Raw genomic sequence first — 21281 nt, 5'->3', positions numbered from 1 at the left:
TGCGGTATTTCGGACAACAGTGGCTGCACGATGAACTGTGCACGTTTATGCTTTCGACAATGGTATTATTTTCAAATCATAGGTGATTATTTTGATTTTGTACGTGCGGACTAATCACGCGTGTATGCGGTATTTCGGACAACAGTGGCTGCCCGATGAACTGTGCACGTTTATGCTTTCGACAATGGCATTATTTTCAAATCATAGGTGATTCTTTTGATTTTGTACTTGCGGAATAAACACGCGTGCATGCGGTATTTTGGGAAACAGTGGCTGCCTGATGAAATTTGCACGTTTGTGCTTTCTACAATTGCAATATTTTCAAATTATATGTGGTTCTTTTTATTTTGTGCGTGCGGACTAAACACGCGTGTATGCGGTATTTCCGACAACAGTGGCTGCCCGATGCTCTGTGTACGTTTATGCTTTCGACAATGGCATTATTTTCAAAGCATAGGTGATTCTTTTTATTTTGTGCGTGCAGACTAAACACGCGTGTTTGCGGTATTTCGGACAACAGTGGCTGCCCAATGAACTTTGCACGTTTGTGCTTTCGACAATTGCAATATTTTCAAATTATAGGTGATTCTTTTGATTTTGTACGTGCGGACTAAACACGCGTGTATGCGGTATTTTGGGCAACAGTGGCTGCCTGATGGAAGTTGCACGTTTGTGCTTTCGACAATTGCAATATTTTCAAATTATAGGTGATTCTTTTTATTTTGTGCGTGCAGACTAAACACGCGTGTATGCGGTATTTTGGGCAACAGTGGCTGCCTGTTGAACTTTGCACGTTTGTGCTTTCTGCAATGGCGTTATTTTCAAATCATAGGTGATTCTTTTGATTTTGTACGTGCGGAATAAACGTGCGTGCATGCGGTATTTTGAGAAACAGTGGCTGCCTGATGAAATTTGCACGTTTGTGCTTTCGACAATTGCAATATTTTCAAATTATAGGTGGTTCTTTTTATTTTGTGCGTGTGGACTAAACACGCGTGTATGGGGTATTTCGGACAACAGTGGCTGTCTGATGAACTTTGCACGATTATGCTTTCGACAATGGCATTATTTTCAAATCATAGGTGATTCTTTTGATTTTGTACGTGCGGACTAAACACGCGTGTATGCGGTATTTTGGGCAACAGTGGCTGCCTGATGGAAGTTGCACGTTTGTGCTTTCGACAATTACAATATTTTCAAATTATAGGTGATTATTTTTATTTTGTGCGTGCAGACTAAACACGCGTGTATGCGGTATTTCGGACAACAGTGGCTGCCCGATGAACTGCGCACGTTTATGCTTTCGACAATGGCATTATTTTCAAATCATAGGTGATTCTTTTGATTTTGTACGTGCGGAATAAACGCGCGTGCATGCGGTATTTTGAGAAACAGTGGCTGCCTGATGAAATTTGCACGTTTGTGCTTTCGACAATTGCAATATTTTCAAATTATAGGTGGTTCTTTTTATTTTGTGCGTGTGGACTAAACACGCGTGTATGGGGTATTTCGGACAACAGTGGCTGTCTGATGAACTTTGCACGATTATGTTTTCGACAATGGCATTATTTTCAAATCATAGGTGATTCTTTTTATTTTGTGCGTGCAGACTAAACACGCGTGTATGCGGTATTTCGGACAACAGTGGCTGCCTGATTAACTTTGCACGTTTGTGCTTTCGACAATTGCAATATTTTCAAATTATAGGTGATTCTTTTTATTTTGTGCGTGCGGGCTAAACACGCGTGTATGCGGTATTTTGGGCAACAGTGGCTGCCCGATGAATATTGTGCGTTCGTGCTTTCGACAGTTGTAATATTTGCATATTATAGGTGATTCTTTTTATTTTGTGCGTGCGGACTAAACACGCGTGCATGCGGTATTTCGGACGACGGTGGCTGCCCGATGAACTCTGCACGTTTGTGCTTTCTACAATTGCAATATTTCCAAATTATACGTGATTCTTTTTATTCTGTGCGTGCGGATTAATCACGCGTGTATGCGGTATTTCGGACTACAGTGGCTGCCTGATGAATATTGTACGTTCGTGCTTTCGGCAGTTGCAATATTTTCATTACCCTGGGCATGATGAACGACAACTACATGGCGTCAACGTCAGTTTTCACTGACGGGTCATCTACTCGGGGTGGATCGTCCTCGGCATTTGTCATTCCATCTCAGTCAGTCTCCTGTGGTCACCGTCTTTCTCACAGAACATCGTCTACGTGCGCCGAGCTTTACGCCATTCTATTTGCTATGCAAAAAATATCAGCCAGTCCAGCTCAGTCCTGGATCGTCTTTACAGACTCAAGACCCGCGCTCCAGTGTGTGGCCAACTTGGGGATACGTGGACTCCTCGGTCCTGTTGTCTTTGACATCCTGCAAGTTTATAAGAAGGCGACCATTGTAGGGCACACCGTAGTATTGCAGTGGATCCCCGGACATGTCGGTATCAGCGGCAACGAAGAAGCAGACAGAGCCGCATTGAACGCCCATCAGCAAGCAGCTTTTTCCCCGATAATGATGTCGTCGTGCGACCGAAGACACCTCCTCTCGACTCTCACCGGTCCCAAGATGCAGGCTCAGTGGGAACACGACATAGCTCACTCCCTTCTCTCTGATGTAGACCCCACGCTTTCTCTCGTCCTTCCTCCGCGACTACCGCGCCCCTTAACTGCTCCCTTCCACCGCATGAGGCTCAACGTTGCCTTTACACCTGCCTTTCAACACCGTCTCGGCTCCACCTCGTCTTCCCTCTGCCCCACTTGTGGAGTGCACGGCGACCTCAGCCACGTCATCCTGGCTTGTGGGCAATACCACCACGAGCGTGCCCTAATGGAACTCTCTATGCAACGCATTGACAAGCGGCCGTTCAACCTAGCGAAGATCCTCGGTCCGTGGTCGAACGCTGCCCACCAGGCACAGGGCCTTCGTCTTCTGGCGGACTACTTGTGCTCCACCGGTCTGGCGACGGCTCTTTGCAAGCCCCATCATCATCCCTTCATCCTCCCCCAACGCGAAATAGGGCAGTGTACCGCCTCAGCGGCGGTGAATCGCCCACCCCATCGCCATCCAATGTATGTGTGTGTGTCTGTGTGCAATGAAGAGTAAGTGCCGAGTAAGGTTGGGCGCAATTTGCGATACGTTTTCAATATGGTACTATTAAAAAAACTGTGGAAAATCCCTTTTCCTTCTTTTCCACCCCCAGTCAACACACTATTGTAAACTCGACGTAGAAAAAACGTTGGATATCAACAAAATGAATGTTGAATCGACGATGAAAGCGAACGTGAAATCGTGATGTCAAATGTCCGCTCGAAAACACGTTAATTTAACAAGTACCGATCAACGTAAATTTAATGTATATGAAATGCAGTTTATATGTGAATACAACGTACCAGATTGTACGACATGAGAGCATAAAAGAAACAGTGCTTTACAACGTTTCTCCAACGCTGTCCTGACGATAAAAATTACACGTTTAGTGTCATTTGCAAGCCAGCCACTTGCAAGCCAGCCGATTGCATCCAAAACGGTAACCTTCTTGAGATATTCGGAGACAGTGGTGCAGGTGGCAGCGTTTTAAACCAGGCTCGACAGTAGCAGCTTTCTGTAGTGGAGCTTGACTGTCTGTATGATGCCCTGATCTAAGGGTTGGACAGCGCTTGTTAAGTTTGGAGGGAGGAACTTAACTTCCACATTGGGCAGGTTCTTCGTCATGATGTGGCTTGGAGCATTGTCCACTATGATGAGAATCCGGCGGCCTTCCCACCTCATTTGCTTGTTGACAACTGCCAACCACTCATTGAATATGACAGAAGTCATCCAGGCCTTCCTATTAAAAAACCAATGGACAGGCAAATTGGAGGGCTGGATCTTGCGTTGCCTGAACACCCTCGGATACGCAGCGTCGACCTTTGTAACAAGGGACCTCTTCGGAATTTGTCTGTAGAAGAGTGCAGTTCCGTCTGCGTTGAAGATGTCTTTCGCTTCATAACCACGAGTGACATCCGGAACCCTTTTAAGCCATTCTTCGGCTGCCCTGGTGTCAATCTCAGCTGCTTCTCCACTGAGTGACTTGCATTCAATGGCATGTCTTTCTCGGAACCTTGCAAGCCACCCATTGCTTGCTTTAAATTCGTGCAGACCTTCACTCCTTGCCGCCGCTAACGCTGCTTCTTGCAACATTGGGCCGGAAACGGGAATGTTTTTTGATCGGCAATCAAAAAAGAAGTGGAGCACCTTTTCGTTCACGCTCTCGTTGTCCGTCTTCCTGATGATCCTTTTCCTCTTGCTGCTGGAGTTCTGTTCCCAAGCGCATAAGATTTCATCTCGGCTCGTACCGATTTTGGACACTGTTAACTTGGAAATTTTAAATTCCTCCGCCACTTGCCTGCATGTTGCTCCTCCGTACAGCTTGTCGAGAACTTCTTTCTTCCTCTCGAGCGTCAATTCCACGAGCTTTCGCTTTGGCATTGCTGGGCAGTCCGCTGAGCTCACCCTACAAGGTCTACGGCCAGCATGGAAGCACACACACGTCAGGCAACTTCTATGGCGTCTGTGAGCACGCGAAGATGCAAGTGGTTCCATGGTGACTCAAATTGTCAAACGGGTTCTGAAACCCCTTCTTCTTTGTAATCCGAGCAAAATCGGTCAACGGACTAGCCGCCTACGGGCCTTCCGAGCGGAAATTGAGGAGGAGGCACTGGACCTTTTGTCCGACTTAGCAAGAAAACACTGTCCTACCTTCGAGATAGGGAGGTGTCCGACATAGAGAATCTTCTCCCCATACATTTTCAATGGAAGCGCGCCGGTGCAACAATTTTTCGTCCGACTTAGGGGGTTGTCCGAGGTACAGAGGTGTCCGACATGATAGGTATTACTGTATACAGTAAAACCCGCAGATAGCGATATCGAGTATAACGATATCCCTCGTAAAACGATGGTTCATTATTTTACCGTCAAAATATACATTGGTTCTATGGGGGAAAGACCCGCGTATAGCGATGGAGACCGCGGTTCAGAGTACTCGTATAACGGTGATGGACGCTGTCCCGTGCGCGTAACCACGCGGCGATTTTCGCCACGATAAGATACAGTAGAGTCTCGATGCTACGAATCTCACGGGGTAGCGGAAAAAATTTGTATCATCCGAAATTCACATCAAAAGAATTAAACCAAAATAAAAATTGAGGCAAGAAAATAGACAGCGACTGTTCATTTTCCAATACTGCCAGTGAAAGAGGTAGGTGGTAACGCTTTTATGTCTCCGTATTTGGCCAATGCCGCTCAAATTCGCGAGATGATTCAAAAAGCCTAGCACGTGCTTTCCACCCGCGAGTCGCGCGACAGTGTTCTAAAGCACGCAGGCGTTAGGTGAAGCTGACTTGCGGAATGGTGACGTGTAGTGTTGCCAGAAGTTGTCCTGCTATGTTGTCTGGTTCCCTCCACGAGTTCTGATCGCTGTTTTCCCAAGCCACTGCGATGTCACACAGCTTCGCTTTTTTTTTTAGCATCTATGTCGTTTACTTTTGCTACACGCGGGGCGGCGTGCGGCTTTTCGGGGACGCGCTATTTAGGTCAGCCCTCGTTTAATGATGTACCCCGTATAACGATGGAATTCGCGATTACCGTCAATATCGTTATACGCGGGTTTCACTGTATCCCCTTAACCCCCTTAACACTTTGAATGTTCCTGTAGACATCCCAAGTCTAGTATAAAAATAATTTCGCAGGAAAGTGGGGAATAGAATCACTTTATTACCCAAAATACATAAGGCATAGGTGTTGACTTGAACTTGCTATAGCCCTCGTGCTTATCTTCTGGACTATTGGCTTGCGGTTGTGCTGGGTCCTCTGCTTATCTGTACACGTAGGCACTTGGACGTTGCAGCTGTAAAAAATCGTGAAGTGCCATCTGATGAGAGTCTGTTTATACAGATCACGATCACAATATTGCCACCTTATGTAAATAAGAAGGATCATCGATGTTACTCACCAGTATAATTAGCTCGTGTCTTCCCTGCTAGCGACACAACTGTATCCTCCGGTCCCTTGTCGCCTTATGAACGGCTACCGATTTCATTGTGCCTTCGTGTTTTCCAACCTCTGGAACTCACCGACCAAGTAGAAGTTCCGCTGTCGAAGCACACTGAGAAAAATAACACAACCATGGTACAGACATATCAACGTTTGAGAATTTTCCGATATACGTAGCATTCTTACCTGTAGCGCATTAGACGATAAATGATTCCAAGCTTGCTAAAAGAGACTTTCTGAGTCTTAAAAGAACATGTAAGATGAAAACTACAGTGAATCGACCACAAATTAAAAGTAGCACACGCACGCTAATGTGCCTACAAGCATACCCGGGATCGTTTTCATTTTCATGAACTCGGTGGGCTGAATCGACTGGAAAAACAATAGACTCGCTAATAAACGAACGCTAATAACAAAGACACCACCACCGTTTACCTGTATAGACTGTGGCGCATCCGTTACCTACGAGGGACACTCACTTACAGCTTCACAAACTTCAACCTGTGCTGGAGCTGTTCGCGCTGGAAATTACCGCACTCCTCCAAGACATCGAGACGCCGTCATGTTCCTCGACTCCATCCTCCATCCTCCAGCGGCATCTGGAAAAGTTTGAAATTAACCGCTGCAACGGCGCAACCAGGCTCCAACAGCTCCCCATAGAGCCCATAGTTTGAGATAATTCACACAACACTGGGCACACGGTGTGCACTTGCACGGCACTTGCAACATGGTGTATGGGCGCAGTGGTACATACTCTACAGCCGCGTCCGCGGGTACCTGAGGAGGACTGGCGCAACTGGCTAGAGCATCACGTGATTCTCTCTTCTGCGCCTGACGAAAAAATACGCCTTCTGCGCAGATTTCTCCTGTATCCGGGCGCCAGGCTGGCTGTGGTACGGTGGTGTGTGGGGGGTGGGGTGGGGTCTCAGACGGCAGGGGGCAGGTTAAGAGGATGGGGTGAAGGCGGATGGCGGAGGAAAGGGGGTCCAAACGCCCAATCTTTTATTATTCCTTGAAATCAATGGAATTTGATTATAGGTAGTGTTTTCAAGATGCTCTGAATTTTATAAAATAACCGTGCCTGGATTACTGGGAGAGCAGCTACTGGTTTCCCATCAGCTATAGGTTTCCCACGTATGGAATTACTACCATATTAATATTTTCTTTGTACGATCTCTTGCAATGTTAACAGTAGCAGAATCACGCAAAAGCAACCTTGGTAAAGCGCTGTTGAACGGCTTGTGCGGCAGATACACATAGTTTGAGCCTGCTTTTTGCTAAAGGTATGAGGCAAATTTTTCGCAAAAGCAACGCTGTACATTCGACGTCTGTCCTTCTGTGACTTTCCATTACAGTTATCGACGCTGTCAGGGGCGCCGGAACAGGGGGAGCAGGGGGAGCGACGGCTCCCCCTCATTTACGAATGGGGGAGCACGGCTCCCCCAGTGTCAGCCCAGCGTCGTAATCTTCAACGGTCTAACGGAATGGCCCGCGCGTGAATGTGTTCTTTCGGTGGCCATAAATTTAGAGAGCAATAAGCAGAGATCCTACCACTGTCACAGTGTGCGGAGACCGTTTGAGAAGAGCTACATACCAATGGTGTCAGGTTCACAGGGTTCTGGAGTTGACCATGGCAAGGTTTGTGGTACGAAGTGCAATAAATCAGTCAGAAAGTGTGTAACGGGGGGAGCGAGCACTCCCAGACTCTATCCATGGGGTGGGGTGGGGGGGACAGAGGCGCAAACGGGAATCGCAAAAGGGACGCAAGACACCAGACGTCTGAGGGAAATAAGGATACGAAGAAACCGCCCAGTTGAAGACATAGGGTTGTTATAACGGCGGTTTGCGAGGCGCAGCCACAGATTTCAGTCGGTTGTGGACAGGGTGCCCACTTCGAGCTGGCGTGTAAGACCTGTAGTAGACAAGTGCGATGAACTGAGACGAAACATCGCACCGGTGTTGTGTTCATGTGTCGGCAGTGGCAACGTCGAGGGAGCGCCACCAAGCCCTCGACTGCAGCAGCGTTACACGATTATTAAATGCCATAGGCATCGGAGAAGGCAACACCTCTGGAATGGGATATGTATCGCAGCTTGTTTGTTGTCTTATATATATTGTGTATATCTTCACCCGTCATACTAGAATAGTCTAACTGTTAACCTGATTGGTGGCCCCTCGCTTTCCATCGTACCGATGTCCAAAATTTGCCCGCTGTTTTCATTTATTCGGCTTTTCTTATTGAGTCGCCCGGGAGTTATAACGACAGCGTGACACCCAGTCAAAAGGCTGGGTGTCAAAGGGACACATTCTTGCTGAGCTCCAGACCGGCCCAGGAAAGTCTGGTTTATTCGCAGAAGGCTTGCGGATCAGACGATATTCGCTTCCAGTCCCGGCACATGTATATGCCGCGACGGCGATTCCCGGACACAAGTACCCGAAGTTCCCTACACATTACTTGCCATAGAGGTCTATAGGCACTGCGCAGAAGTAAAAAAAGCCGGACGCACTGAACTCTTACCAACTAATTCACCATCGACCGCTATTTAATTACAGTACTTCTGCAATGTTACTTTAGATCTACTGTACAAATATGCACATGTCATTTCCTAGGTGCACGTTTACAGTTCGTGCAGCAACCATACACCATGAGCCCTCAAGGAAAATAAGTGATGATGATGATGTTTAAGGTAGCACTTTTTTTCGCTCCCCCAGTGAAAAATTAGTTCCGACGCCACTGGACGCTGTTTTCACGTATGACAATCTACTGTTAATATGTCTGCAACAAATCCACGTTATATTCACGTTAAACATTTGACATGCTGAATTGACTACGTAAAATCAGCGCGGAACCAATGTTCGCATTTTGCGTTCTACATTGTTCAGCAATATTCAACGGTAATTCTGCATTCTCCCAACAATGTGTGTTGACTGGGCGTAAGCTTTTTGCAAGTCTTGTCTATGCACGTGTATTAGCCGAGGTAAACATATCCAAGGGATGACAACTCCCCTCAACAGGGACACTTGCTGGCGAGAAATTACCAGCTCGCGTGGCGTAGTGGTCAGGGGGTCCCCTTTCCATTCCAGCTTGGAGGTGAGGCGGGTTCGAATCACTGCACCGTCTGTGCTGTTTTGGGTTTTCCCTGGGTTTTCCGCCAGACTTTCCGGACGAATGTCAGCCCAGGAAGCATACTAACCCCTCTGTCTCCCACTCCTGCCTGCTGTCATCTCTCCATCTGTTCATGTCTGTACGCCGCTCATAGCCTTAGCTACTTCGCGGCGCTAACACGTAATGTAGAATAAATAGAAATAATTTAGAATAAAATAAAAATAAATGCCGAGAAACTGTATTGTCCACGAAGTCCCCTGTATCAGGCACAGTCGGGCTGAGGACTGCAGATGACCTCCTGGCAGCGCGTCCCGCAGCGGGGCTACAACAGTTCTCGCGGTAAACAACAACAACAAAAGACCATATATAGGTTGAAGGAATGGGGCAGGTTGGTACGCACTGATGGTCGGGTCTACATCCTAAGAAAACCAGGAATAATATTAATCCCTTTGCCACAAATTTGGTCCCATTAGGCAGTAAATGCACAGTTCTATATGGGTGTCACAGAGTGGAGACTGCATTTCACGCCCTGTTCTAGCTTACCTGGGTACACGATTCATGTGCATAAGGAAAAATACTTTGACTTAAACCGTCAACCGTGATATGTCGAGTGATATAAAATTTTCCGACATGTATAGGGCAGAATTTTGCAAGAAAGAACCTCAAACTATTTTTTCCTCTGTGTGGGCAGGGCATTGCAGTTAGCTAGATTACATAGCCTTATGCCACCAAATTCACGAAGAGCACATATTTACGTAGACCTGCGTTCAGGACACAATCTGCATAATTCGGTGACTATTTGCAGTTCTGGGGAATAAATATCGCGGTTAGGGGACTAAAATGGGGAGTAATTGCAGTCAAGGGGACTAGAAGCTGAAATTACTCCTCATTTTACTTTTTTTTCTTTCTCCTACAGTGCAACAACAGGCGGGCCTAAAGCGTGTTTTTTGCTATTTTGAGGATTATTTCTGCTGAGATACTGTGCACATTTTTTGTTGGGTCTCCGGTTATCCGTCTCTGAAAAAAAAAAGAGGTTCGCTAGGCAACTTTCAAAGTTCAATTTAAAAAATAAATAAATATCCCGCAACTAAAAATTCTCCAAAGCCTTCCTCAATCGTGGCAAGAGTGTCCAGATGATACTTGCCGAAAGCCCCACAATCCTCCGGCGAGTACGTCGCCAGTTAGATTTTTTTATCACTTTAAGATAGCACCCTGTTATCCGCGACCACTAACTTTCGGACATTGTCCATGCCACGGTTTCTGTCCAGTATCCGAACTTTTGAATTCGCGAACATTGGTTAGTTATATCACAATGAACCAATACATACTGACAGTAACATACAATAGTCATTCTTTCATATATATGCTTACAGTATGACATGATAGTCATCCTTTTCTGCGAGCGTACACATGCACACACATCCTCCTTTGTACATTTTCTTCCTCATGGACATTGTTGTCGCGTGGATGGAGTTGGAATTAAAAAGAAAACTATAGAGATGGAGGCTCCTAGAAAACACAGGAGCCGGCTACTCCAAAACACTTGGAGACAAAAAAAAAGAGTCAGTCTAAACAGTTAGAGGCGCTGCAATGTCCACAAGAAATGTCATTAAAGCAGCTGTCTTAGGTCCCTCGGCCATTCCCTGAGGAGCATCCCTAAGTCTAGAGGATGGCGATCCAGTCTTTCCAAGGCGGCTCTTGTTGTGCGTTACACTCCGTAGAGGAACCAGAGCACGAGCCGAGCTGCCGCTATAAGAGAGCTGTTTATTGTACGAGTACCAAGTGCGGACTGCCTCTAGACAAAACCCGCCAGGAAAGATAAACAAGGGTGGGAATACGAGACGCGAAAGTCTTGAACACGCCGTGAGAAGACGCAGTGTAAAGATGAGTCAACGGCTGTGCTCGAATGCCAGATATCTCACATTTCCCCTCTTTTTGAAGTCTCTGACTCAGGAAAAGCCTTTGACGTAATGCAGAGTCCACTTCTGGTATGCATGTGAGACATATCCTCACAAGTGCTACTTCTTTCATGCATTTGTGCATCTGCGAGGTCTATAGTTTCGGCCATCTGGTCATCACGTGAACTCTGTGACAGCAGGATGAGATGCGACCGATGGCGGCGAAGATTTCCCCTCTCCGTTTCCACAAGATAGGAACGTGGTGTTGAGGCTGAGCCTTTCACGCATCCTCTTCTTTGTACATCGATGACCCATACATCTTGACCCCCATCAAGATCAGAGAGAGGTCGAACGCCGTAGTGTCTATCGAACTGTTGTTTCTGTCTCTTTTTCAGTAGCTCTTCGCACTACTTTACGGCCTCGTGGTCTACCTTCTTGGGTAGCAGCATTTCTTCCGCTACGGGAAGTGTAGTTCGCAATCGTCTACCCATCAGTAGTTCGACTGGGCTGTAGCCATTCTTGAGCGGTGCTGACCGATAGGAAAGAAGCGTTTCGTACGGATCCCCCGTTTTCTTCATAGATCCCTTGATAATCTTTACAGCTGCCTCTGCCATGCCGTTGCTTTGGGGATATCTCGGCCTGGAAGTGGTGTGTTTGAACTTCAATTCCTCTGGGAATTTACGAAATTTTGATGATTCTGTACCGGCGAACTGTGGGTCCGTTATCCGATATTATTTCGTTCGGTATGCCAAGTCGTGCAAAAATGGACTTGCAGTGGTTCACAACCGTTGCGGCCGATAGACTCGATAATCGCGCGATTTTGAGGGTAGCGCGAGTAGTAGTCGGTGACAATTAACCACCATTGTCCGTTTAGGCAAAACAAATTCATTGCTAGCTTTTCCCACGGACGTTGTGGAAATGATGTAGGCATTAGCGGCCTTTTCCTGTTGATGCGGTGTTGCGCGCACATGTTGCAGTCCTTCACCAAGTACACGTCGGAGTTCGCACTTGTTTGATGGCGGTGGCATCTCCTGTACTGACTTGAGGATGCTATTATCCGGTCGAATGCCATTGTCGTCTATCCTATGTTCTAGGAAAGTGATGCTGGAAGTTCCAAAAACACACTTTTCGGAATTCAGGGTACGTTGTGCGTCGGCTAATCGTTGTAGCACTTTCCTCAGTCGCTGGGAATGTTCCTCTTCTGTACAACCGTAGATAAGGACGTCATCCATATGGCAGAGTACCCCTTCGAGGCCTTCTAAGATCCTCGCCATTCTCTTCTGGAAGTGTTCTGTCCCCGAACTGATGCCGAATGGGAAGCGATTGAAGCAAAATCTCCCGAACGGTGTGATGTATGTAGTAAGCAGTCGGCTATTCTCATTAAGAGGAATTTGCCAAAAGCCAGAGTTAGCATCCAGCCGCGGGAATATGTTTGCACCTGAAAGCTGTCCTATAGTGTCTGCTAAACTGAGCGTATGGGGTGCCATTCGCGGTGCACATGTTGATTGAGTTCTGATAAATCAACGCAGATACGGATGTTTCCTGACGGTTTCGGGACCACCACCATTAGAGCACACCATTCTGTTGCCTCATGTACTGGTGAGATAACTCCAAGTTTCTGCATGCGTTCTAATTCTTCCCGTGCCTTTTTGAAGACAGGGAGCGGCACGCGGCGCGGAGAAACGGCAGCATACGGTTTTGCATCTTGTTTGAGAACAAGAGTACATTCCTCCTTGAGGTTACCGAGTCCTTTGAAGAACTGAGGGAAGTCCTTACGCGGATTGCAGAGGTGGACTGTCTCGGTACCCTCGACACGAGGGGTAGAAGCCACGTTGTTCACTTGTGTGAACAAACAAAACTTTTCTATTAGTGGTTTGCCAAGTAACGACTTCTTAAGTCCCTTCACCACATAGATCACTTGTTTTGCCTTTTTGCCACTTATCCTTTGCCTTAGCCTTAGCCTTTTTAACTTTTGCCTCACAATCGATCGTTCCTTGGATTTGGAGTGGTTTGCAGTAGTGACGTGTCGTTCGTGGACGAACCCTTCAAACTGAACTCATTCGGGTGAACTGAACGAACTAGTTCAACAACAACCAAAACATTAGTTCCTCAATTCAGTTCATTGGGCCTCGACACCCACAACGCATACGCTTTGATACGCTTCCAAGTGTGACATCTGCGCCATTTAACGAACGTTTTGTAAAGCTAACAAAGCACATGCGCGCAAGAAGAAGGACGGGAGACCACGGCGCATACGCTGTGGCCTTGAGTGGCTGTGACGCTGCGCTGAAGTGGACTGTGTGAAGGAAGAGAACTGGATGAACTAAAGAACTAAACGACGTCGCGACTCGCGAGTCGTTTCGAAGGACTCGCAGAGCCTGCCGTTGCCTGTCAGAACTGCTGCTCGTCCACAGCGCATGCGCTTACGGAAGAGCGCGGGCGGTGCGGCGAGGCAGAGCCTCAAGTGGACTTAGTTAAGGTTTGAAGGAAGAGAACTGGATGAACTAAAGAACTAAACGATGCCGCGGGACGTTTTGAAGCACTCGCAGGGTCTGCCGTTGGCCGTCAGAGAAGGTGCTAGTCCACAGCGCATGCGCTTAAGAAAAAGCGCGGGGAGGGAGAGCTTCGAGTGGACTGTGTGAAGGTGTGAAGGAAGAGAACTGGATGAACTAAAGAACTAAACGATGCCGCGGGTCGTTTGGAAGTACTCGCAGCGCCTGTCAGAACTGTTACTCGTCCACGGCGCATGCGCTTAAGGAAAAGCGCGGGGAGGGAGAGCCAGCAGAGCGGCTTTGAACGCCGTATGGATTGAAGTACTGTGGGCAAGTGAACTATATGAACGGCGAACGCTGAACAAGAGTAAATCATTTAGAACTGATTGCGCTGAGATCGCTCTGAGCTCCTTCTCGCAATTGTGGACTGCTAGTGGCGCCGTTATGTTCTGACTTCTGGCTGACTGCTTGTGTGACTGGCACACCCTGGAGCGGGCACGCTATTTTTGCGGCAATACACTGCAAGCTTCCCAATTTTTCCTCCACAACGCTAGACGTTGTACTTTTCTTCAAGCTCTCTCATGCATTTGAATGAAATGAGTTGAAACTGCGGTTACTCTATCACACTTCTGTGTTCTCAAGTTCGCAGCAAGCAGACGTAAGTGATCAGAAATACACGATTGTAACATTGAACGACGACGGCACCTTGCATATTGATCTGTGCAATACTTTTCTCGTTAAAAATATACGTAGAAATTTAAAGCAAAATAAAAAAAGCGACCTAAAAGATTACGTTTGCTATGTTGATGTTCTCGAACCTTTGGAAAACTGAATTGCAAGATCATTTTGTTGTATCTCTCTTGGTCGAGCCACTTTAAAGTTTGGGACTATATTACTTTGATTGTGTTTAATTGCGAACAGGTGAACGAATGAACTATTCTTTTAGACAGTTCAGTGGAGTGAACTGAACTAAATGAATTAGTTCACAAAAATGAACTGACTTGCCCATCACTAGTTTGCCGTCGGTACCGCGAAGCTGTCTTTGTAAGCGTGATGCCTGGCTTACGGTGCTGGCAGAACGTTTCATAAGATATAACGGTTTCATCTGCTCCCGTGTCTATTTTGAAAAGGTGTGGCCCACCGTTTAGGAGCACTGATATATCCCATCTTGTGCTGCCATTTCCTCCAGCGATGCCTACGAAGCCAACGTCCTGCTGTGCTTCAATTGCGTGCACTGTTGAGGAGGATTTGCACACGAGTGCGAAATGCCCTTTCTTTTTGCACTTGTTGCAGATCGCATTTTTTACAGGGCACTGCTGTCTCGGATGTGGATCCCTGTCGCACCAACGACATGTCTTGCTTCTGGAGTTCTCTGAGCTCTCTGAAGATTTTTGGTGGTGTTTCTTCGTGGTTTACCTGTTACCCCCTGAATGTCTAATAATGCGATCGATGTTGCCGTCTTTTTCGGGACCCGGTCGAAGGTGAGCCTGCTGCTTTCGGACCGCTTCATGCTGCCGGGCTGTGACCAACGCTTTGTGGAGGTTGAGGTCCGGATCCAGCTGCAGCTTCTCTGACAGCTTGCGATCGAGGACGCCTACTACCAGACGATCTCGGATCAGATCCTCTTTTAACTCGCCATAGTCGCAAGTTTACGATAAGACGTGGAGAGCAGTTACAAAATCTTCCACGGATTCGGCTTCCTTTTGGACTCGAGTGTTGAACAGGGCTCGCTCGTAAATCATGTTTCGTCTAGGTACGAAATACTCTTCGAATTTTTCCAGTACCTTTGTGATGTTGGTTGATTCCTCGGCTTTGAGCTTGAACGTTTGAAGGATGTCTTCGGCTCGTTCGGAACGTTTGAAGGAAGTTGTCCCATCACATAGACGAGCGTGTCCACCAAGTTGGTCTCTTTCTGTCCTTGCAATCCGGAAGGTGACAGAAATCGAAGAAATCTTCGCTTCCATGCCGGCCACTCGTTGTGTTTGAAGGAGAACGAGTCTGGAGGTGCTATCTTGTACGACGTCGTCGTCACGGGCGTTGCCATACTTCACGTTTAAGGGTTTGGAGTTTGGACAGTTGTAGAGATCCACGCTATACGAAGAATAGACCCGTGGATCCCACTTCTGACACCATGTTGTGCTTTACACTCCGTAGAGGAACCAGAGCACGAGCCGAGCTGCCGCTATCAGAGAGCTGTTTATTGTACGAGTACCAAGAGCGGACTGCCTCTTGACAAAGCCCGCCAGGAAAGATAAACTAGGGTGGGAATATTAGACGCGAAAGCCTTGAACTCGCCGTGCGAAGGCGCGGTGTGAAGATAAGTCAACGGCTGGGCTCGAATGCCAGATACCTCACAGCTCTAAAGGCATTACGTTGGACACTGTATCTGGAGCAGTTGATTAATATATGTTCAGTGTTCTCCACCTCATCACACGTGAGGCAGTTCGGCGAGTTTACCTTCCCCATCTTGAACAACAGGGTACCGCTGAAAGGGAGGTCTAGTCGAAGGCGGTACACAAATGATTCGATGGCACGCGGTGTGCGACTCGGAAGGCAGAAGCGTAAATTCGAGTCGACTCTGGCTAGCAAGCTGGGCTCCACATCAACAAATCATGTACGTAAGCAGACGTCGTGAAGTATTTCACGAAGCATTCTCTCGGCGTCCGACGCCGTGAAATATACAAGGGTCTTGCTCGTTTTCAGGTGTGTCATTACAGCCAAAGCATCGGCAGCTTCATTTCCGGGAATGCCTACGTGAGCTGGGATCCATTGCATAACGGTATCATGCCCTCTTGGAACAGCAGAGTGATACTCGCCTGGATCTTCTTTCAAGTTTGGATCTGTTTTTACTTTGGATCTTTTCCCTCAGGCACCCGACCCCGTTGGATGTTCTTTCCCAATGGATCTTTTATCCCGTTCTATCTTTCTTCCACAAGCGATTGATGACCAGCCATCCAAATGCAACAAGACACACCGTGAACCGTCGACGGGTCGGCCAGAGTGACAGCTTGCTCTTTGTACTATACCAGTCGCACAAGTTCGCCACTTTTATCTATTTCGAAAAGAGGGGGCGGTGTTACACGGAACACTCTGAGCGCGTGCTATCCGTTCCTGATAATCAAACAGGTCAGAAACAGAAATAACAAATATACGAAGAATCCAATATGTGTTGTGGCGCTATGCTGAGCAGTAGTGGCGCTTCTCTCGGAGCAGTTGTTTCGATGATAATAACAATGATAATAATAATCTTTAATAATAACATCTCTTTACGTGCCAAAGCACTGCACGGGGCCTTAGTGTTGGCACGCGAAGATAAATACATAAAAAAACATGTGCATGCACATAGTGTTGCAGTCAAACATTGGGAAGACATACTTAATAAGAGCGCACATGGGACACGGACAAAGTAAAGAAGACAGGACAGTTGGCTGCACGCTACGGATGAACTGATCTATTGAAACATCTTGGTGGCCTCTGCCAACATTTTCGCTAGGGTAACACCTACACACCAGGTACCGTTCCTATCGCATGCTCTTTCAGATACACTATCTTTGCTGGCAGTAGACTGATCCACGGGCTGCTGATGCATACATCTGTCTCCACTATGCATACATCTTATCATGTCTTCCCACTGTATCAACAGGCTACCCATCTACCGCACTGCAGCAGTCAAACATGTAGGACATACACACGAAGCAGAGCCACACGTGAATGAAAGTCATACATAAAAACAAAAGAGCAGAGGATATGTCTTTCAATCAATCAATCAATCATCAGCAGAGGATATGCCGCGCCAAATAAAATTGCTTTCCAGCAGTGTTGAAAAAAGTAACAAAGAAAAAGTAATACAGAATGGTACGACTGCGCGTTTGTATGTGTACTTTTACGTAAATGGACTGTGCCAAGTGGCGTCCACTGAATTCCCTCGAAATACCCTCATGGAACTGGTACGGGAGTCAAAGAGATCGACATGGGAATGGAGGGCAGTTGTGGCTCGCTGAATTCGTGAGACGGGGTTAAGTGGTGTGCTGTGGAAAGTATACAAAATATTGGTGTGCCCGATGACATTGGTGGGAATCACAATGCCATTGCCCTAATAGGGGAGATCTAGCCACAATACTATGTGTGATCTTGTAACAGAACATAATACCATGGCCCAAAAGGCAGCGCACAGAAAGTGCCTTGCGATTAAGATATATTGCCGTATACAAACACCCTACATGAAATGCACTATTATTATTATTATTATTATTATTATTATTACAAAGAAAGAACCCTGCTGCACGTGATAAACGCACGTCAAATGCATGATTATTTTATTTTGTAACACGTAGTTGCTTTCGGTCCATAGGGCGACTAACAGATAAAGCCAGATGTTATTGGAAATCTTAGGATTGAAGTGAACTGAATTATATGCATTTTTATTGGAAAAATACCAGATTAAGTGCATGACTCAAATCACACAATCGAGCACCCAGGACTCAGGAGACAATGGAGGACCCAGAGGGAAGATTTCCCGGTCAAAGGGTCTTCCGTATATCGTGCAAAGGTAAAGAGCCATAGAAAACACACTATACGTGAGAATAAAATAAGACACAAACACGTGTGAGTACATTAAGTGGACAGTATTTCTGAAACATGGAGCACCAAAGCATATACGACTACAGGGGTGGTCCATCAACCATGATAGAAATTCATAGTAAATAACGTAGGCCCCGGAGAGACATGCGGTCAAGGGATTTTTTTCTGCCAATAACTTTTGCCACATATTGGTAACATTTTTATTCCATTTCAATTGACGGAAAGGATTTCTTTCCGTCTTGAATAGAATTGAACTCCGAAATCTCCCAAGGCAACCTCACGTTTTCTTTGCGGGAATGGGTTCCCCGTTGTCATTTTACTCAGTATAGCACATAATCCCACACCTAATGCAATGGCAATTTCCGAAATAAATTCGCCGAAAATCCGTGGAAATAAGCCCTTGGCTCCGCCTCTTTTTTGACGGCTCACAGTTTGAGCGCGAAGCTGCGAAGAAAGGAGGTTACATTGACACGCCACACGAGGGGGGAAAGGGTTACAAGCCGTCGGGTGATCTCATTTGTGATAAGATAGATCTGATTCCGGCACTCACCGCGCGTGTTTGTTCCGTGGGTAAGGCTTGTGACCCTTTCCCCCTCGTGTGGCATGTCAATGTAACCTCCTTTCTTCGCAGCTTTGCGCTCAAACCACGAGCCGTCAAAAAAGAGGCAGAGCCAAGGGCTCATTTCCGCGTATTTTCGGCGAATTCATTTCGGCATTTGCCATTGCATTACGAGTGGGATTATGTGCTATACTGAGCAGAATGACCAGGGGGACCCATTGCCGCAATGAAAACGTTAGGTTGCCTTGGGAAATTTAGTAGTTCAAGAAATTAACTTTTCGCAAATTGAAATGAAATAAAAATGTCACCAATATGTGGCAAAAGTTATTGGCAGAAAAAGTCCCTTGACCGCGTGTCTCTCCGTGGCCTAGGTTTTTTACTATGAATTTCTGTAATGGTTCGCAGACCACCCTGTATAGTGCTATTTTGGCAAGGAAGGAATAGCAACAAAGTAACAGCAAGCAATGATCAAAAACATTATTCCTAATAATTCCAAATGTATTCTAGAAAGCAAAACGAAAAAAAAAAAAGACACTGCGTCGATTTGTAAAACTCAGCGAAGTTTCTCGCATCTTTGACGATTGGTGAAATTTCGAATCAGTTGACTGACCACTTCAAAACAGAAAACTCAATTTTCCGTAATAAGCAGCATTTGAAGAGCGTCAGTGCATCGCTAATCTTTCCCCCTTCTACACCCGACCATGAATAGTGCCCACAATAGGACGCTTATTATCATGATATAGGGAAAGTTACTAATGTGTTTAGATAGCAGGCTAATATCGTGCTGCAGTTCGTCACTTTTCTGCTCCTGTCTGCCAGCGTGCCGCGTCATATCTCCAGTAGCCTGACGCAGTTCATCAGTAGTCCGCTGCAGTTCGCCACGGGTCTTTTCCAGTTCTGTAGCGGTGAACTTGAGTGCTATACGTGTGTGCTGCAGTTCACCAGTAGTCTCCTTCAGTTCAATAGTAGCTCGCTCTAGCTTGTCATTAGTGCGCTTGAGTTCGTTACGTGTCTCCTCCAGTTCAATCCCTTGCTGCTGTAGTTTGCTACTAGTCTCTTCTAGTTTGGCAGAAGCCAATTGTAGTTCTCTGCGAGTCCATCCCAGTTCGCCAGTAGCTTCGCCCAGTTCCTTCATACGTGTACCATATGGGATCCAAGCCGAACCGGCAATTCCGATTACGACGATTACAAGCGGGACGAAAAGCCACTTCCACCTGTGTTCCCCTTCCAGGGCATGGGCCTCGATCCTTGCAAACCCGTCACTTGACGCGTTGTGCAGGTTCTCCAGTCTTGCAGGGTCTTCATACCGCGTGTTCTCCATCGCCTGCTGGTCGAGAGCTGGACGGCAGAAGTTGGTTTTTCAGGATATTCCGGCTCGCTGCCTTCTGAAATTCAAACAAAATTCAGGTTACCTATTTCACGCATCACTGTGGTTCTCCTGAACGCAAAAGTTTGGTTGTCAAAATGACATCCAGGTAATTTGTCCACTCATTAGATGAGATTAGAAAGAAGAACTTGCCTCGTACTGCCCCCAGTGATGATTTATACACTCATTAATTGCATTCACATCCATGTTTACACCGCGTTCACTTTCAAATGGAATGCAACTTAAAATTACAGCATCTTTGATTACTTTCCGCGTCAGCTATTCTCAGAGCATTCAGCCAATAGTTCTGAGAAATAATCGTGGAAGGAGGAATGAAACTGCCTTCCCCTTTGAGCAGGCGTTTGTGACGTAAGCAAGATGGCGTAAATGCTGCAACCGAGCATGTTGTAGGTATAGTAGGTACATGACGCACGCTTTCGTTTACATCAGTTGCCCAGTGGCATGCTGCATTAGGTTCATTCTGAATGGGACTTGTGCAGTGACGTCACGTTTGGACGCGTCACTGCGGAAAACATATTGCCGCACCGGAGTCTCAGTAGGAGGGCAAACCGTTAGTTGTTGCGGTGCGTGCGATGGACCTCTTTCACACTCGCGTTAGTATCATAGCGGCTGCTTGACCTCCAGCAGTGGGGGTAGAGAATCGCCCCCTGCGATGAAATTTCCCACCCATCATCCTGAAATAAAGTTGTTGTTTTAGCGGCTGTCCAGCTAAACAAGCTCTGCGCGCGCCAAAGCAGAGCCGCCGCCATATTGGCGCCATCTATTGAATATGTAGGAAATCCTCTTCACAGAACATGCGCAGAAGCGTTGTGCAAAAGGTTAATTTCGAGGAGGACATTTTAAAAACATACGCTGCTGCCTCATTCGGCCCGCAGTCGGACGTCTGTCACGCATCCTTATGTTTTCCCGGGTCACGAGGCTCCGAGGTGCTCAAAGGCTGTGCGTGACGTGACGAGCCCCACTGAAAATTTCTTGCTTAAACTTTTTTTTAGTTACTTAAACTAAATACTAAAACTAATTTACTTACTTAAACTTTTAAACTTAAATTTCTTAAACTTGCTCTCCCAGTTTATACTCTTCACTTTGTCTTCATCGTCATGCGAGGGTTCATTCATGCCGCCTTCCCGGACCACTGTGTCCGCACTCTCGTCAACATAGCGGCGCCAATGTAGGTAACGACAAGAACGACACTGCTCAAACAAGGCACACAGACACTGTC

At 46.7% G+C, this 21281-nt stretch overlaps 1 protein-coding gene and 1 long non-coding RNA gene across 3 annotated transcripts in view; both read right to left on the bottom strand.

Moving 5' to 3' along the window:
- Window positions 1–3582: 3582 nt before the first annotated feature.
- LOC135388723 (tigger transposable element-derived protein 4-like) lies at window positions 3583–4476 on the bottom strand. The gene has a single exon (XM_064618471.1). The coding sequence runs from the start codon at window positions 4474–4476 to the stop codon at window positions 3583–3585; it is 894 nt and encodes a 297-aa protein (XP_064474541.1).
- Window positions 4477–5740: 1264 nt separating this feature from the next.
- LOC135378739 (uncharacterized) overlaps window positions 5741–21281 on the bottom strand; it is a 45514-nt gene continuing 29973 nt past the window's right edge. The window contains exons 2-7 of one of the 2 annotated variants that reach the window (XR_010418562.1): window positions 10517–20060; window positions 6475–6638; window positions 6369–6411; window positions 6226–6281; window positions 5999–6151; window positions 5741–5893 (exon numbers count right to left, since the gene is read on the bottom strand). This is a non-coding gene — a long non-coding RNA (uncharacterized LOC135378739). Of the gene's footprint in view, window positions 5894–5998; window positions 6152–6225; window positions 6412–6474; window positions 6639–10516; window positions 20061–21281 lie in introns of both variants that reach the window. The other variant, XR_010418561.1, reaches the window with a different exon arrangement.

This window comes from Ornithodoros turicata, chromosome 1, assembly GCF_037126465.1.
Source record: "Ornithodoros turicata isolate Travis chromosome 1, ASM3712646v1, whole genome shotgun sequence".
Taxonomy (NCBI): domain Eukaryota; kingdom Metazoa; phylum Arthropoda; class Arachnida; order Ixodida; family Argasidae; genus Ornithodoros; species Ornithodoros turicata.
The sequence above is the reverse complement of the archived record's forward strand: the minus strand, read 5'-3'. Positions and strand labels throughout refer to the sequence as shown.